This window comes from Serinus canaria, chromosome 3 (genome assembly GCF_022539315.1).
Source record: "Serinus canaria isolate serCan28SL12 chromosome 3, serCan2020, whole genome shotgun sequence".
NCBI classification, from domain to species: domain Eukaryota; kingdom Metazoa; phylum Chordata; class Aves; order Passeriformes; family Fringillidae; genus Serinus; species Serinus canaria.
The window spans coordinates 82,334,924-82,354,723 of NC_066316.1; the positions used below are offsets into that span (position 1 = coordinate 82,334,924).

At 40.0% G+C, this 19,800-nt stretch overlaps 1 protein-coding gene across 5 annotated transcripts in view; it reads left to right on the forward strand.

Annotated features, from left to right (window-relative positions):
- Positions 1 to 19,800, forward strand: part of FILIP1 (filamin A interacting protein 1) — a 102,049-nt gene extending 82,249 nt beyond the window's left edge. For 3 of the 5 annotated variants that reach the window (XM_030236045.2, XM_018919137.3, XM_050972517.1), the window contains 3 exons: positions 2,190 to 4,995; positions 11,015 to 11,238; positions 18,874 to 19,800. In XM_030236045.2, the coding sequence (XP_030091905.2) occupies positions 2,190 to 4,995; positions 11,015 to 11,221 (3,013 nt within the window). In that variant the 3' untranslated portion in view covers positions 11,222 to 11,238; positions 18,874 to 19,800. Of the gene's footprint in view, positions 1 to 2,189; positions 4,996 to 11,014; positions 16,773 to 18,873 lie in introns of those variants that run through there. The other 2 variants (XM_018919152.3, XM_050972516.1) reach the window with 2 other exon arrangements.

A 19,800-nucleotide genomic window follows, 5' to 3' on the forward strand; every position in this document is an offset into this window, starting at 1 on the left:
AATTTATAGGGGTCACCTTAAAATTTTCCTGTGGGACAAGGGAGGCTGGAAACATTCTCCTATGTTTGTGACTTTGGAAGATGTGTTATTTAGAGCACCACCAGGTTTGACTACACTGTTCTGTCATGGCAAACAGTATTCTTGTGGAAGGGTACATACTATTCCTTTAAAAATGTAGCTTGGGGGAGATGAGGAAGAGTTCTTGGCTGAAACATTTGCAAGAAGCACTGTGACAGAGCAGCCAGGGAATATATTGAATGCTAATAAAGTTCCTTCTTCAGTGTGAAAAGTGCATGCTTTGTGAGTGACAGTGGGTCTTTTTTTACCTTTTGACATTCCAACTTGACCAATAATGAGGCATCCACCAGCACGCCTTTTCAGTCCTTTCCAAAGAGCTGCCACAACTAAAGAGACTTTTCTTTTGAGAATAATCTGTGACCCAGCAAGGTTGGCTGCAATGTTTGTTTGTTTTTCTCTCTACCGCTGGTTCCTACTATTCTCTTATTCCCACATCCTATCCGAGTCTTGTTTTGAAACGCATTCTTCAGCCTTCTCCTTCCCTACCTACTGCATCCTGTGTTCTACTTTCTGACTTCCTTCTCTTTTCTTATTGCTTTTCTTTCCAGTTCCTTTTGATTCTGGTCCCCCAGGAACAAGGAGTGAAACATTAACAGTTTCTGAGTACCGAGTTAATCCAGTTCTTGCTAGGAGTGTAGAGTTCAGGTGAGGGCTCTGGGAGACATCCTTTGTGTATGACATTGTGCCCGGGGGCCCTTGGCACCACTTCACTGCTGGAGTAGCAGAGAGGAATGTATATATATAATATATATGTCTGTGCTCCACCTGCTGTCAGCTACAATCCAACCTGTAAGATAAGAATATTGATAAAAGTTGATCTTTGCTAAGATATGGATGTTCTGTTACTGCAAGTTAATTACCAGGCATTAATTGCTCTTCTGTTACCACCTGGATGTGCATCTCAGTTATAAAAAGGAAGCTGAGAAGCTTCAGACTTAGGTTAGGCAAAGCAAGTTGATTTGAATTATCTTGTCTCTTGATAGAGGATGTGGGAACTGTAGGTGCTGTGACAGCCATTTGGAAAAAATACTGTTTCACAGTAAATTTAGTGTGCATACCTATGTCTTTCTTGGTTGGGCTGCTGCTTTCACAGTAAGGCTCTTAGATTGGTTGGGATACATTGCTGTATTATCTGTACCTCTTTCAACTGAGGATCACCAGCCTCATAAATCTGGGCTTAGAACATGTGCAGGAACATCCTATGTTGGTGTCAACAGATCCTGAATATAAATCACAGGTATAAAATAGTTATATAACTCCATGTTGCATGGCTAAGGCTGGGTAATATATGCCTTTTTTATCTTTCTGAGGAGACACCTAAGTTGGATATATGGCGAGCTTTTCTATTGTCTGAAAACTCAGCTTTAGAAACCGTACAGAGAAGAGCATTTTCCAGATGAGGTCAGCTACAGCCAAAGGTTTGACTGGTCTGATCCTTGTGGTTCACAACATCTACTAAATGATATGTAAAAGAAAAAACCTTTCAGCATAATAGTCACTGTGCTGGGAAATTTATCTTTCTGCTAATTTCATCTGCCTGTGATGCCCAGATGGTTATCAGTTGTGTGTTGCTGTAATCTTCTGTCCTGCTGGTTTGTTTGTAACCGGGATTGGTTTGTTTATGTGTGGCTGCATATGACAATTAGTTTAAATCTTTTACCTTATTTTACACATTTTTCTGTATGCAAGACATAAAGAGGAATTCACCTTGTAAAACAAATTTGGTATAAATTGTAGATAAGTAAGTAGATAATACCTGTCCTGTTGGGATATTATATATTCTTACCAACATCGTCCTGACAGAGGATGTAAGGAAATTAAAACCTGTTGTATTCATTATCTGTACATGTATGAAATTTTACTGTGTTTCAGATTGCTAGATGATTTTATGTATTTTTCATTATCTTCTGTAATTCAAAATACTTGGTTTGGGAATTTAACCGTAGTAGGTAGTTATTTCTTGAAGACTAAATAAAACTAATAAATTACTTAATTATTAATGAATTGAATAAAAAAAGAAGTTAAATAAAGGTGATTTTAAAAACAAAGAGAAACACACAGAGACGTATATATATATTTTAGTCTAAGGCATCTCTTTTAACTTGTTTCAGGTTGAAGAAACTTCTTGAGCAGGAGAAGATCTATCAAGCCCGGAAGGAGAAGGAGCATACAAAGAGAATCAATAAACTAAGGGAAGAACTAGTCAAGCTCAAATCATTTGCACTCATGCTGGTGGATGAAAGACAAATGCATATTGAACAACTTGGTCAACAAAGCCAGAAAATACAGGACTTAACCCAAAAACTAAAGGAAGAAGAAGAAAAGCTTAAAATTATTAGTGCAAAAACAAAAGAAGATGGACAAAAACTGATGAAATTAGAGGCAGAACTTGAACACAAAACATCATCATTTTGTCAAGAACATGAGGAGATGACTGCTAAACTGGCTAATCAAGAGTCACATAATAGACAACTAAGGCTCAAGCTTGTGGGGTTGACTCGCAGAATAGAGGAGCTAGAAGAAACTAACAAAAATCTTCAAAAAACTGAGGAGGAACTTCAAGAATTAAGAGATAAAATAGCAAAAGGGGAATGTGGGAACTCTAGCTTAATGGCAGAAGTGGAAAACCTCCGCAAGCGTGTGCTTGAAATGGAGGGGAAAGATGAAGAGATCACAAAAACTGAATCCCAGTGCAAAGAGCTGAAAAATAAACTGCAGGAGGAAGAGCATCATAGCAAAGAATTGAAACTTGAAGTGGAAAAACTGCAGAAAAGAATGTCAGAATTAGAGAAGCTGGAAGAGGCTTTCAGTAAAAGTAAGTCGGAATGCACTCAGCTACACTTAAACTTGGAGAAAGAAAAAAATTTGACAAAGGATTTGATAAATGAGTTGGAAGTGGTGAAGACTCGAGTGAAGGACCTTGAGACATCCGAAAGCAAGTTGGAAAAGGCTGAAATAAGCTTAAAAGATGACCTCACGAAGCTGAAGTCGTTTACTGTAATGTTGGTTGATGAACGAAAAAATATGATGGAAAAAATAAAACAGGAGGAAAAAAAGGTTGAGGGCCTAAACAAGAATTTTAAAGTTGAGCAAGGGAAAGTTATGGATGTAACAGAGAAATTGATAGAAGAAAGTAAGAAATTTTTGAAACTGAAATCTGAAATGGAGGAAAAAGTATCTAGTTTGACAAAGGAAAGGGATGAGTTAATTGGCAAACTGAGAAGTGAAGAAGAAAAATCATCTGAATTAAGCTGTAGAGTTGACCTGTTAAAGAAAAGAATTGATGGTTTGGAGGAAGTAGAAAGAGAAATTACAAGAGGTCGAACTAGGAAAGGAGCAGAGCATGTTTGTCATGAGGACAACAAGATTAAGGAACTTACCATTGAAATTGAAAGATTGAAAAAACGTCTCAAACAACTGGAAGTGGTTGAAGGAGATTTGATGAAGACCGAAGATGAGTATGATCAGCTAGAGCAGAAATTTAGGACTGAGCAGGATAAAGCTAATTTTCTTTCTCAGCAGCTGGAGGAGATGAAACTCCAGATTGCCAAAACAAAAGCAATAGAAAAAGGTGAAGTGGTGAGCCAGGAGGCAGAGCTGAGGCACAGGTTTCGTCTGGAAGAGGCCAAAAGTAGAGATTTGAAAGCAGAAGTTCAAGCACTTAAGGAAAAAATCCATGAGCTCATGAACAAAGAAGACCAGCTTTCTCAGCTCCAAGTCGATTATTCAGTTCTACAGCAAAGGTTTATGGAAGAGGAAAACAAGAACAAGAGCATGGGGCAGGAAGTTTTGAACCTGACAAGAGAGTTGGAGCTTTCTAAGCGTTACAGCCGTGCTCTGAGGCCCAGCATGAATGGGAGAAGAATGGTTGATGTTCCCCTGACGTCCACCGGCGTGCAGACAGATGCTCTCAGCAATGAAGCAGCAGAAGAAGAAACTCCAGCAGTGTTTATAAGGAAATCCTTCCAGGAGGAGAATCATATAATGAGCAATCTGCGACAGGTAGGTCTGAAAAAACCCATGGAGCGTTCTTCAGTGCTTGAGAGATATCCTCCGGCAGCAAATGAGCTTGCTATGAGGAAATCCTGGATACCATGGATGAAAAAGAGGGAAACTGGGGCTCAGACAAATCCTGATAAAGGAGCCCGAAGCCACAGTAGTCCAGCACATCCCGGGGAAGTTGTCCTTTCACCAAAGCAGGGTCAACCTCTTCATATTCGGGTGACACCAGATCATGAGAACAGTACAGCAACTTTGGAGATAACCAGTCCATCCGCAGAAGAATTTTTTTCAAGTACCACTGTCATTCCTACTTTGGGAAATCAGAAGCCACGAATAACCATCATTCCCTCTCCAAATGTTATGCCACAAAAAGGAAAAGGCAGTGAAAGTCCCATGGGCCCAGATCGTTCCATGTCTCCAGTCACTATAACAACATTCTCCAGGGAAAAGTCCCCAGATGGAGGGAGAGCACCCTTTGCTGACAGACCTGCATCGCCAATTCAGATCATGACAGTATCAACATCTGCAGCGCCGGCAGAAATTTCGGTCTCTCCGCAGTCACAAGACATGACCATGGGCAGGGCTGTCTTCAAAGTCACGCCAGAAAAGCAAACCGTCCCGACGCCAATCCGCAAGTACAACGCCAATGCCAACATTATCACAACAGAGGACAACAAAATCCACATCCACTTAGGCTCCCAGTTTAAACGTTCTCCCAGTGCCGTGCCTGACGGCGCGAGCCCCGTGATAACCGTCCGGCCAGTGAACATCGCGGCAGAGAAAGAGGTGGTGACTGGTACTGTCCTGCGATCGCCTCGCAACAACCTGTCCCCGCGACCTGCAGCCAGCAAGGTGACAAGTACGATCACCATCACGCCTGTTACAACATCTTCCACACGAGGAACACAATCAGTGGTAAGCAGTGTGGTCTCATGGTGTGGTCTTCCTGGCAGGGAGAAGGACAAACCATCGCTTGGGTTTGAGACGCCAGCAGGGAAAATGGAAGGAGTGAGGAGAAACTTTTGTCTTCCCTACGTTTCTTCCAGGCTTAAGCTTAATTATATAATCAGAATTTGCCCAATTCATGTATTTTTGTACCAGTGTTGGATGCTGGTATGCTTTTGGTATTATCTCCCAAAGCAGTTAACTTCCAGAGGAAGTCCCTTCAAAGCTATTTTCATAATGGCAACCAGCCAAATTGCAAGTGAGAGACAGAGGGACAAAGAATAATGGGCATGACAGAGCAGGAAACTGTGTTTTTATTTTTGATGAGTGCAATATATGAATTTTGAAAATACGCCTCATGTTTTTTTGGCTCAGCTGACAAGTCTTTAGACTCTAATTATGCAGGCTGGCATTTCTTTATGATATAATCCCATGATCCCCATATAATATCTGCTATATTACTAAGCTCCAAAGGAATAAATAAGCAGACATGCTATCATTGCTTACAGCTCCAAGCCTCTTTAGCCAGTAGAGCTGTTTCTGTTCCTCTGAACTTCTGTAAGTGCTGTATTCCAATAGAGCTTCCTGTAGCATATTGTTTTTGTTTTCTCTTTGGGCTTCTGTGGTGGTACCCCAGCTTCTTTTTCATAGTGAAAGACTTCTCACCTTTGTCTGTAACCATAGTGGGCAGTATTTATTGATAGTCCTCCCCCAGTTTATTACTGGACATAAATTTTTATGGCTTGAGTTGGAAATACCCTGGGAAAGAATTTAACCAAAACAGAAAACTAGCAGTACTGTATTAGTCCAAAAACTTACTTAGCTAGACAGAGTCTGCAACAGATGCTTAAGGGAAGATTATTTTGAGTGGATAAATACACAGTAATGTTTCCCTCAGCATCTGTTCCCAGTTTTGGCAATAGGTGGGTATTTCTCTGAATCAGAGCCTGTAGCCACATCTTTGTCTTTAATAGACCATATCAGAGTTTTTTTTCTATTTATTCTTTTAATTGCTTTTTGAACTCATTTACAATGTTGTTTCCACAACATCAGGGGGCAGTAAATTCAGCTGTGGGCTTTGGGAAAAGCTCTTTTGTTTGATACCTTTTATGCAATACCTTCATTGGTTACAGCCTTTTTCTTGTATCTTGACAAATACTGAATAGTCATCCCCTACTCATTTGTCCGTGCTGCTGGGGAGTCAGCAGAGCCCTACAACACGCCCGTCAGCCGTCTCTTCCCAAGCTGAAATGTCGAAATGTATTTAAGATACACTTTCACACTTCTGGACAGAAGCTGCCATTCCCATTTAAGACTTCTGAATTAAGAAAGCTTGCATTCATCACACAGATCTGTTTGGGATTGCGCATGTGCTCGCTCTCTCTTCCCACCTATATAAAGTATTGTAGATACTTTATTATACAGTGTTTTCTTACATATTAGAGGCAACTGTTCATTTCTTAAAGTCTTGAGTTAATTTACAAACGCCTTTGTCTCTCAGAAGCCTGGAAAACTTTTTTCAACTTTTTCTTTTAACTAAATGTCTGTCTCTACTGTGATGATGCAGTGAACCATGGCAGACAAAACTTTTTTGTTTTGTTTTGGTTTTTTTTTCTGGCTAAAAACTGGCTTCTTTCTTCACTTTATCCTCCCTGATTAGGAATGTAAGGAAAATAGTTCAGCCATAAGATTTACTTTATCTTATGCTTCCCTTTGTTTTTTAATGTCCGTAGTCAGCTGAGCAGGCAACTTTTGAACAAGCTCAAATGTGTCTTTTCCTTCCCAGCCTCTTGGAAAGAAAAAAAAACTGTATTCACCATCTGTTTTGCAAATGACAACTTTACAAACACACTTCACTGCCCCTAGTCAGAAAGCCCAAGCTGTGATCATTTACTCAGTAACCCTAGACGAAACCAACAGATACAGTTTTGAGGGTTTAAGTTAATAAAATCGAGCAAGATGAACTGATACACAGCTGCTTTCTTAGCTCACTGGTTTTAATTTTTGTCTGAACTCTCCTCTCACAAGATGCTTTGTACAATGTATTAATGCCTTTTTTATGGCAGCCCATGGATTTGGATGGTTCCCATAGAAACAGAAAAAATGGTGTTTAGTCCTCCTTAGCTTGATTAGAGTCAAACTCACTCCCAGGAAAATTCTTGGACTATCCTAGCAGACCTAGGATATGATTTTTTTTTTAAATTGCAAATGGACCACAGAGACCAGAGGATATGGAGACCAAAATGAGCCTGCTTGTTAATCTTCCCTTAGCAAATTGGCCCAAATTTCTGTTCCCAGGACAGTTCATAGAGTTTGCAGAAAATATCCCGCAGAATAAACCCAAGTATTCTTTGGGAAAATCCCCAAAACAGTGATGCCTACATCCTATTTGATTTAGGCCTTACATTTGGTTATAGGATTGCTGGTGAATGTGGATCTTCTTTGGCTACCATGATGGGTGTCAGTCCTATAATCACTTATTCCCTGTGCTTGGCACCTCCTACAAGCCTGGCATTGAGTTGCAGCTGATTATGCTGCCAGGGTACACAGTGACTCCAGTGCCATGCAAATCTGCAGGGAGCAGAGGGAATCCCAGCTCCAGCAGAGCCAGCACGGTGGCACAGCACCAACCATGCAGGGCATCCTGTGACCACGGAGGAGGGCCCAGCTGAGAAGCTACTGGGTGCCAGAGTGAAGGGGACAAGTGTTTGTGCAGCTGTAAGGCCACTTGCAATTGGACAGCACTTAGTTTGAGATTGGCATCTAAATGTAGCTCTGTATAGGTGTCCCATGTCTGCTCTATGCTGCTGTTGGAGCTACTGGAGGGGCAGGGAGCAGCTCACCTGCCTGTGCAGAGATGTTGTGGTGCTGGCTTTGTGCCTGTGGCAACTGAGAAGTGCTGGCAGCTGTTACCTGCGTGAAGGTGGGAGGGATTACTGACCCGTACCTTTCTGCAGTGGCAGCTGGTGGGACACCTCAGATGGCAGGAGATGCCACAGTGTGGGCAGCTGAGTCAGTCTGTAGTCATCAGTCCCCTTGGCAGTACTGAAGCCTGTGTGCTGGCTTTGTGGTGACTGGGGAGTGATCCAGCTGAGACAGGGCTAGCTTCTGTGTGAGCTGAATTGCCCACTGGCTCTGCTGACTGTATTGACTAGATCTCAAGTCCCAGCCTTTCAGGATCAAGTTACCTAAACATACTTTATTTTAGTGCCATTTTCAGTGCTGTCAAGAAGTCTACCTACCTTCCAGCTGCTTTATCAGAAATTTTAGGTCTCCTTGGGTCATCTGTCTTGTCTACCAGCCCTGTGTACATTGTTTGAGTTTGGCATTTCAGATTGCACAAGGTGTCTGTTGGTCACTGAACTGAGCCACTTCTGTCCAGGGCCAGCTGGGGCCTGATGCTGAAAAAGCACTTTATTACTTAAAATATTCCAGAAGCCAGTGTGTGCATGAAAGCATTCTCTTTGTGTGTCAGTAAAATGCACCAAGCAGGATCTGTTACAAACGACTCAAACATGCTGTGTGCTCTGTATGTTCAGTTTGCTTTTTTCCTTTAATGGGACTGCCCAACACAGGTTAATAGACCTGTATCTGCAGTGAGAGATGATTATGACTGCACCATAGCAGCTGCTATGGTGTTCATCTCAGTCTCAGTAATGTCTTGTGTAACCTCACTGTTCCAGCACCATGTCTTGTCTTGCCAGCTCAGATCCAGCTTACATCACCCAGTGTCCCACAGGGTCGCATCTCAGGCACTCCATTCCAGCTGTGTAAGGGTTAGTTTCTGGTTGGAGCCACATTCCTGGACCAACTGGAAGACAGCATCCAAACAGCTGGAAGGAATGGCTTTGAGTTCTTGGAAGAAATGATGGAGAGTCAGGCAGTGATGTGGGTTCTGTGCCACAGATGCTGCAGACGAGGGCTGGATGTGTCTCTGCTTGCTGCCCCTTCCCGCGCCCAAGGGGACAGCCGGCTGGGCAGGAGGCACCTTTGTGCCATCTCACTTGGCAAACACAAAATGCTTTTGCAGCTGCCTGGGAAGCAGGCGTTAGCTTCCATGCAATCAACACGTTAGTATGCTGGAATGAAGGCAACTAAGAAATTTAAAGCAAGTTAGAGTTCTTTTCAAAGTGCTTTTGAGTGATTTAGGCTTGAAATGAGTAACTTGAAAGCGCCCAAATCCTTAGTTAATAATTTACATGTGAATAAAGCTGAAGAAATGCCTAAGATTCCAGCTACTCCATTTGATTGCCTCATGTTTACTCACTGTGGGACTCTTTCAGGGAGTACAAGATGTTTGTCATTTGAGTTCCCTGGGATGTTGACATATTTTCCAAGGCTGATGGAATGCATTTGCATGTTTTGCCCTACAGAATTGTATGGGCCTAACTTGTTTTGACATCTACATGTGAGTTCCATATTAGCCTTTAGACTGCTATTGTAAATGTTGCTTTTAGTTATTGAAAATGGCTTCCTTCCTGTCAGGCAGACAGCATTCAAGTTTTCCAATTGTGATTTTTTTTGAGTGTACACATGGGGTTTTGAACTGTTCTTAGAAGATTAAGGAATGGTTTTCCTTTGCATGCTCAGGATGCAGACAGAAAGCTCTGATGCCACTGGCTGAAAAACATTTGTAGAGCATTTTAAAGTAAATGTACAAATGCATGTTGCAGCTGACATAGGCCCCCAATCCAGTCTATTTCAACAGTTTTTACTTTGCTTAAATGTCATAAGTTGCAGAGTTTAGTCATTTAGCAGGTGGGTCTAGCTAGGATTACAGGATTTTAGGAGAACTGTTCTCTTTTGTAAGATCAAAGTCTTTATCCATAATCTGAACAGAAATGTCAGTCACATATGAAATTTAGCTAAGACACTGAAGTTGTCAGCATTATCATTTGTGTCTGTATTGCACCCTGCAGGAGATAAAGCCCATTTTCCTTCCAAAATTGTCAGGTTTAAAAATATTTTCTTTAAGTCATGGTTCATATGGGGTAGCTCCAGACTGGACCTTGAGGTGTACACACATCATTATCTGGCCAAAGCTGTGGGATAGCTCTGGCCTGGTCTCCAGCTGGGGCTCCAGAAGGACACAGGAACTGTGTTGGGTCTACCAGCTCCTAGCCCACCACTTAGGCTGTTCTTTTCTTTTCTTTTTTTTTTTTTTTTAAATCTGAATTACTCAAACTTGAGGATAAGTGTGCTTGCTAGGCTGTTGTCCAGGGCAGAAGACTGGCAGAGATAGTAAAATGGCCATGTCCACACTGCCTTGAGGTATCCTTGGAAATCTGGTTAGCTTCACCCTCACCAGAGTTTCTCAAGCTGTGAATTTGTGCTTGGACTGCGAGAGCCCTTTCCCACATCCCTCCTGCCACAGCCACAGGAAAAAGGAAATCCAGATCTTTTCTCTGTCTCTTTCTCTCCCAACCCCCTGCTCTTCCCAGTGCAGAAATAAGTGGCCCCAGCCATGAGCTCAGCATACTTTGGGAAGTAAAATTCACTTTTGTTTACAATGCTGAGTCATCATGCCCCAGCTACTAAAATTTGGCAGTTACCCTGGGTTCATCATTAGCCTCACCTGACTGTGCTGTTCTGAAGACCTGTGCTAGTGTCTATACAGGATGTTAATATTTTACTGTCTTTACTTGTCTTGACACCCAAGCCAATGTTGTAGCAGCCTCTAAGGCCATCTTGCACTTTATCGTGCTGTAGACTGGGAGATTTGCACAAATTCCTATCCTTGTGACATCTTGATTCAAAACACTGCACCTCACCTCTGGGAAACTCGTTTGATCGCAACTGTGCCTTTGGCCCTTCTCTAGCAGTATGTGCCATGGCCAGATTCCAAGTGTGAATATTACTTTGCTAATAGGTATGATTTAGGATATTATTGTTTGAGAGGTAAATGAAGAACCAAAGCAAAGTAAAAGATGAGCATGTATGAGAAAAAGTCCTTAATTCACTGCATTTTTCTCTGTCTTTTGTTTTGCAGACAGGACAGGATGGGTCATCCCCGAGACCTACACCCACCCGCATTCCTGTGTCAAAAGGTATGAAAGCAGGAAAGGCAGTAGTGGCAGCCCCAGGAGCAGGAAATGTGACAAAATTCGAGCCTCGTGCTGAGACTCAGTCTATGAAAATAGAACTGAAGAAATCTTCAGCCAGCAGCTCTGCCTCCCTGGGCGGGGGTCAGGGCTGATGGCGGTGGCTCAGGGGGTACGTTCTGCAGGTTTTACTGCTGCCATGGAAGTCAGCTCCCCTGTCTGTGTAGCTGTATGTTTGCCTGTACTAACAAAGTCCTGCAGCTATCACTTAACAACAAACTAATAAGTGTGTGCACTGACTACTTAAATAACAAAATCCTTTTGTTTTCTTACTCAAGTTAAAAAAACCCAAGCTGTTAAAAAGGCAATTTTATGCCAGGAGGGTTTTCAGTCTAGGAAGTGAGAATGGGTAACTGAAATAGGTTATTAATCTATATCAGGAATTCTTAATGATAGACTTGGTCACTTTTTAGTAGATCAAAGGAGGTTTGGTCACTTTTACTAGATTATTTTCCACCTTAACGGATCACTTTCTTCCTTTGCTGCTGCATGCTCTACTTTTCTCCCTGCCTTGATCACACTATTGAAATGCCACATGGCCTAGGGAAGCAATGCCAGAAGACTTGCCATGCACACTTGAGGTCCTGTTTTAATGAAAGCCAGTACCTCGTGTGTGGGAGGGGAAGAGAGGAAGGATGGGCACTGTGTGACCATGTGGCCTCCTCTCTAGGAGCCTCCCATGAAAATCACCATTTCTCAGTGGTGAGCTGCTTTCTCAAGATAGCTACTAAATTCAGGTGCATAGAGATGTTGCACAATGTCTGGCAGCAATTTAATTATTCCAGAGAGAGTCAACACTTGTAGACAACACTTAGAACAAGGTCTCTGACTTACACACACTGGAATACTGCTAGCTCAGGGCTCAGATGAAGGCTTGTGAGTCAGAAGGTGTTTAGTCTTCAGCAAAAGCTTGAGAAACACTATCTGGCAAAAATCAATACAATTCATTTGTGCCTGCTCCAGAGACCACTAATGGCTATGAAGCAACTCATTCCATTGATCTTACTAGGTTTTCAGTTTTCCTGGTTGGGTCTTACATTTAAACTTCACTTGCTAAGCATCCTTATGTCTTAGAGGGTAAGTCAGCACAGCCTGCTGGTGGCACAGCTAAAGGCACAGCTCAGGTACAGACAATGAAAGAGAGAGGGTTTGGTAAGGAAATTACCCTCAGTTTTCAGTTGTTTAAAATATTTTGTCATAAAATGAAGACTGCCTTACAATACCATGATGATTCATCATTTTTCCTTCCCTCTTTGTGATTTCCTCATCTGTATGTTTGCATTTTTTAAGCATGTTTTACAGAATTTTTCCAGCATGGAAATAGTGTGGATGCTGATGATTGTTATGATTGTTTATTTAATAACAGTAGAGTTATTAAAGCACATTTCCATTAAGGAATCAATTTTCACAGAAGAAAGTCACAACCAAAAGAAATGAAGCTGAGCACACCAATAAATGATGGGTTTAAAGTTGTATAATGCTTCAACCACCTCAGCAAGCTGTGAAGAGCCCAGTGGTTAAAACAGAAAGCAAGGTGGGAATACCACCAATAAATTATAAATAAAATTCACAGAAAGGAAAATGCACTGGTGGGTGAAATATGAAATTTGGTCTGGGAGAAGATATTTGATGGAATAACTCTGTCACCGAAGGTCAACAAAATATTATTCAATCCAAGCAATGTTTAGTTTTCCATCTGCTTTGCATTGCTCTCCAATTTCACATCCAGATATGACAATTATCCCATTATAAAGCTGGCATTTTATTACTCCCATGAAGGACATTTTTTCTTTGCCACATTAAAAAAAGTAGGTTTTGGTTTTTTACATGTGTAGCACCTAAAATGCCTGTTAATTTTAAGGTTCTAGTTCCTATGACATCCAAAAATCAGAGAAGTATTAGTAGCATTTTTTCATAACTCCTATTCCCAGTACTTCAGATAAAACTTGGAAACTGGAATTAGCAAGCAATGTGAGTTAATATGTCAGATATACATCAGATCCTCTCAAGGAATTCTTATCACTTAAAAGCCTCAGTATATCAATAAATCGTTGCTGAGATCTTACTGTTCTTTTTGTAACACAGACTTTTTAACAGATATTTAAAGGAAAAAATGTGGTTTTTTTCTGGATATTCACTCTAAATACTGTTACTGAAGAAGCTGTAAGGTCAAAACAGTCAAATAATACTGCAAACATGATCCCCAAGCTAATGTAGCTTGATACAGCTGCCTTAAGCCTTCCTTGTGTCAAAGAAACTTAGTTCCTTAGTTAACTGTTGCCATATTCAATGTTCTGTGTGTGCCTGTGGTTGAAAATTTTGTTTTTGTTTGAGGTCTAAGAAACTAATTCACCTGAAGAAACAAGCCAGCCTCACAGTACCTGAAATGTAGGGCACACAAACTGGCACAGCTAGAGCCAGAATTGCAGGCACAGGCTGCAAAGGGAGTTGCTTCTGTACAGTCAGTAGGATTTGATGAGACAGACTTCAGAAATTCCAGATAGGTCAGACTTAGGATCCTGTTATTTTTCCCCAGGGCTTGCACAACAAAATGGACTTTTACTCTGCAGCAGAAGTCTAAAGAGTTGGAATTGGGTAGCTGGCTAAAGTGTTAGCTAAAACCAGGTATTTTGTTATACTCAAAACTTTTGACATCTGTTCTAATTGACCTAATATTCTTGTTTCCTGAAGGTAGAAGAAGGATAAGATGAAAAGAAATCCTATAGTTCAGAAGTCTTAAAAGTTCAAGCCTAACTATTTGTATTACACTGAAATTTCCTCTGAATCTGAAGACAGTTATGTTTAGTCACTACAGTAAGATACTCCATTCAGTAGGTCAGCTCCAAAAGGCAATTTTAACAACCAAATCTAAAAACAATGCCTAAGCCCAGGAGGCATCCTGAAGATATTCCTGGTGTTCTTCCACAGACCTTATCTAGTCAGTGTTTCTGTTATGACTTAAATGTAGCACTGCAGCTGCTATACCTCACTGAGATCCAAAATGCAGGTATTCTTGTATTTCCTCCGAGGCTTTTAAGTCAAGCTAGGATTTCATGGTCACTTAAAGTCAGGATATAACTCCACACTGGACTGAAAAGCTGTAGTCCTGTCTTTGTCACCTTCAGCCAAGAAAGTACTCACTGACTATGTGGCTGCGCTTTGAGCCAGCACAAGTGTTTGAATTTAAATGGAAACCGATCTGAATTAAAAGGAATCTGGCAAAAAAGCTTAAAAGCTGGCTTTAACATAACTTAGTGCCAGGCTCACAGGCCAGAAAAAGAAAGAAGGAGGGCACAGGAAACCAGTTGGTGTTTTAAAATGACTGTAGGATCATGAATGCCTTCTAGTAGATCAAATACCACACAAACGCAGGGGTAGTGCTGCTTATTTTCAAAAGCTTTTGATTGAAACCTTTTTTCAAAGGTAGGAGACAGTATCTGAGGAGACTCAAACCCACATCAGCTGCAGTCAGGTTCACTAGTGGCACTGACAGCTGAGGAGGAAGAAGGTGGCATTCTCATTCCCTCCTGGAAAGGCTGTGCCATTCTGCATGAAATGCTTCAGAATTCACTGAGCAGAAACAAGGGAGTGGTTGAGGGGTCAGGATATTGAACTAGGAGGGAGCCCCCCCCAAGATCTGTCTCCCTGTTCCAAAGGCTGCCTTTAAGCCTGGCCCTGTTGAAAAGGAGGCTTTTAAGATGAAGTGTCTGTGTTCATCCATCCTTCCATCTCTCCTTCCCTAACGAATAACACTGAACAACCAACCAATTTCATGCAAACCTGACAGAGCAATAGGGATCTCCAGAATAAGTTTTTCCAGTTTAATGAAAAGTACGGCAGAGAAGAGGAGCAAGACCTTAGCAGTCTGTCACTGTGTGGAAGAGCAGGGCATGCGCTCACCTTCATACAGCATCAAAGAATGAACACAAGAGTGATGTCATAAATGCCACAAGGACAAGCTTTGTTCAGACCTCAGATTTTACTAGGCACCAAAGAATCAATCTCTGACACATCAATCCAAAGGATAATATTAGGGCTTTATTTTCAGGGCTTTCGTGTATTCTACACTTCTGGATTATAATGTGTAATAAACTAAGCCTTCCTAAATGATCATTTGGAATCACTCATCCTTATGCTTTCTCTCTCTTAACTTTTTTTCTGTCATTTTGTTTGGGATTTTTGTAATGAAGTGGAACAATTTCAGTAGCAAAATAATGCACTCAGGATCATAATGATAGTTACAATGCTGTGTCAGGAACTAAGATGACTGAGTAATCTTTGTACTTTTAGTCATATTCAATGTCAGCTGGAGAGAAACCCTGTATTGGCTGATGACGTGGCCATATAAGCAGTTGTGATAACTAAAGCCCAGCTGTAGTAATACATGGCTTAGCACCAGCAGTAAGGTGGAGAGGGGGAAGAGCAGGGAAAATGCCAGCCCATTCATGAGCAGCACACATGGACTGAGCAGGTGTACCCTCAGTTCTTCAGATGATCTTTCTGATTTTAAGTTTAGTTCCTAGCAAGTTTTCTACTGTGTTTCCTGAGTTGGATCCCATTAGTTGGATCCCAGACTTACTGCTACATAGGGGTATTGCTAATGTAGTCATTAGTAGATCAATCCATTTGAGTAAGTGTGACTGAAAAAGAACAGAGCTTCAATTGTAATGCCTAGAGGGATTTCTCTCAGAATAGTAAACATCCTAAGCAAATGGTAGAAGAAAAATAGAGATTTTGATTTACTTTGCTCGCCTTTTTTCCTTTTGTGACACCCATTAGTGTGATTTTTCAAAAACCAAACACTTTGTGACTCTTTGTAATATGCCCATGGAGAACACGTCACTGTATTTAAACCTCAAACCACTTATAGCACATAGTAATTACCACCATGGGAGTAATCTCTAAAGCCACATTAATATGTTGATCCATGCCAACAGGAAGCCAAGTCATATGTCACTGCTTGAAATGTGCCATGCAGATTCTAAAATATGCTCAATATTTACATGAATATTCAGTAATTCTGATCAGATGTGGAAGAGCAGGTCTTTAAATAGAGTAAGCTACTGTCCGGCTGGGTTTCAGGTACTTGGCATAAGCTGCAACAGTCAGGACAATTTTCAGACCAATTATATGTTCCCATCACACATCAGTGGCCAATTTCATTGAGTTGCTTTGAAACACATAGTCTGCTGGCAGGAATTTTTGTGAGCTCATCTTTTGAACCTGCTTTCATTTAGGGGAATGGTTTTCTCCCCTGTGTCAGTGTGAGTTATCCTCTTTCTCCTTATTTTGCTTGAGCTCTCTTGGGCAAAATTATATGCAATATTTCTCATTATAGATATTAACTTCACTTTGAACCTTACTCCCTACACATTGCTCTTACCTTGGCTTTTTTTCCTTAAAATGTAACCAGGGTTTACTACTGTCAGGTGCAGAGCTATCAGCTCTCGGGTATGAAACACTCAGGTGTAAATGATTCCCTAAACAAAAAACCCTCTCCTTGGGATTTTAAAAACAGAAATACTGATGTATGATTCTCTTTTGTTGCTTGGGTGTGCATTGTCTGTGCTACATTCATTTTTGTATTATCTGGTGATACTTGTATATATTGTAAGGAGAAATTAAACTTTATATGTTAAAATGTCACTTGATGTGCTTCATTATATGAACTTGTATCCTGATGTGTTTGCTCCAGAAGTTCTGCCCTACATCAGTAGGACTGAAAGCAGAATTAGCTGTTTTACATTAATTTCATTTTCTCTTTCAGTCATTAAAATAGATTGTTTTGTTTAAGTGAATACTTAGCTCCTTGAAATATTCCCATCTAGAACCCTAGAGAAACTTACTTAATCATATCTTTCAAGTATAATCATATTCCTAGAGGATGGCCCAAAAGAACTCTGACAAAATCGGCCCTACTGTAATTTTAGCCTAGTAATTGTTCAGACGCCTCTTTTAGTAACTACACTTGTGTGTGTGTGTGTGTGTGTGTGTGTGTGTGTACACATAATATATATTCATACATACAAATCAGTATGTAAGGATTTCAAATAGAAACAACTGAGACAAATTTAGAGTGTGTGTTCTCCATGCATGTGAAAAATGAATGAAAGACAAATATCTGATTTTTTAAAAAAATTTTTTTTCACCTGCTTTTTTCTGCACAATTACTCTTTGGGTCTGTAGGAGAAAGGTGTCTGATACAGACACCGATTGTAGTTTTGCTGTTCATTCAGTGACTGAGTCTTAACAAGGAGCATGATATTTTTCTGCTGCCCATTTTTTTTAGAATTTTGTGTCCTAATTAAATGTGCACAGTGAATATTAAAGAGAGAACTTTTTCTTTTAAAAATAATATTTTTAATATTAAGAAAATAATTTGTAAATGTAGCTTTTAACATCATTCCACAAAAGCTTCAAGACAGAACAGCATGGTTAGAACAGTAAAGTAAAATCATGCAATAGTTTGGGGTTCTTTCAGATACCCTGCTCAAATATGGTGGAACTTGTTGGAATATTTCTTGTTGAAAATATTTTGTTATTGGTAAATTTTATGGAAAATAAATACTTTCAGTTCGGGAAATTCTGTTATTTCATTTGCCTTAACATATGTTATTGGATGTTGCCTCTGCCCTGCTCTTACTTCACCACGTATGAAAAGCAGCACTGGGATCTGCCATCTAGTGGCAAAGTTTTGGCAGTAAGAGTACATGGAAAATACTTTCATTTTTCTTTCTTCTTAGAATACAACTTCATGAAACACCTTGCAAATATTAGTTAGGAAGCAGATAAAGGCAGAAACCAACAAAAATGCAAAATTTAGATATATATTTATATAAAAGGCAAAAATTATATCATTAGTATCATTTCTTGGGTCCTGTAAATTTTGAAAAATCTTCATACTATTAAGAAAGGAAGGTAACAAAAGCAATTTCAATTAAGATGAATATTTCTGAAAATGTATAAATGTATGCTTTAATTAGTATTGGTACAGTTACATTATTTGAAATGCATAAAATACACCTTTTCAGAGAAAAATGTTAATTGACACTTAAATTCTTATATTAAAAAAGTTGCCTGTAAGAGCTGTATATATAGGTAGAAGAACAGAAGACCAGGCCATTAGTACTTCAGCAGATTAATCAGGGTCAGGGACCTCTGATACTACACACAGGGCAAAATTAAATCTAGCCTTTTAAAGGAAATGCCTACACATAGTTTTGTATGCCATGGCTGAAATTTTTTCCCATTAAAGTCAGTAGCAAAATTCAAGAAGACTTGCTGAATAAACACGGCATGGGTTTATAAACCAAGTTTAAATTTAAAAAAATGAGAAAGGACCCCATAGCTCTTCCTCATCCCTATTTATTAATTGCCCACCAGATTTATGATGAAGTTGCTTAGACAATATACTAGACACCCAACTCCAAGTCTTTCTCTACCTAGTTTGGATGTGGAACTGGAACTTTGGTGTCCCTCTGCTTTAATCCATTCAGCTGTATTACTCCTTTTTCCCTATGGACAACCAAATGATGGTCTTGACAATGAAGTGAAAGCCAAGGCCCTCTTTAGTTTCCCTTTGTAGCATTAGCCAGGACAGTTTTATCAAGCAGTGATGCGAGAGTAAGTTTGTGACAATTTTTTAGAAAAATGCCTTGCACTGCCACTGTAATTGTTCTTCTTTAAAGTAAGCTGCAATGCTTTTGTAGTTTCATAAACCCAAATGTTTTGCTCTCTTTTCTTTTAGAGAGTGTCATCATTCACCAGTTACGCGTGAACTCTAGATGAGTTACCGCCCGCTAGAGCTCTCTGTGTGCACTACCCTCCATGCCTGTGGATGGATCACTGTAGAAGCTCTCTGCCATCAACACCAGGGTCACTTGTGCTACTGATTATTTGTGGAAGTATTAGTGCTTCCATTAGGTTTTATATATATTTTTTTTTTTTCTTGGTAGAGCTTTAAAAATCAATGGCCTTGCTGGTATTTTAAAAGTATCTAATCAGAGAGAGAGCAGCAGTCTTTCTGCCAGCTGAATTTCACTCTTAATTGCAAAGCCTAAGGCACGTGCTTGATTTTGTTTGATATTTGCCATATAATTTATTTTTATAATACACTTTGTAAAGTAGCTGTGCCAAAGTTGCAATTCCTGTTGCTTACGACGCATTTATTTGTAGAATACACTGTCAAATTTGCAATTTGATATTTTTGTAATCGAGAGTATGTGAAGAAAGAAAAATGTAACTTCAGCAATATTTTCTGTTTAAATGGAAAAGTATTCAGAATATTTTTTTTGCCACCATGAGCTTTTGTGAAGACTGCTGTATGGAATTTGTTGCAGAATATTTCTTGCACTGTGTGATGGTTTGGCATAAAATTAAGTATTAATGTCCAATGCCTTGAAATACAACCAAATTTACTCATTTTAAACTATGTAAGTCAGTTTTTAAAGCTGTGATTTTTTTTCTATATAAAGTTATGTTTTTACTTCTGCCTGTACCAAAAAAGTTGATTTTCGTTACACTGTAACTAATAAATTTTCACAACTATGCAAATGTTATCAGGTGTTTGCATTTAAACTCCAGTTTCTTAAGGTTGGCATTGCTCATCTATGTATTTATTTATGGGTTTGGAAGTTCCTTTTTTTGACTGGTGTCTCATACAGTGTCACAGTGA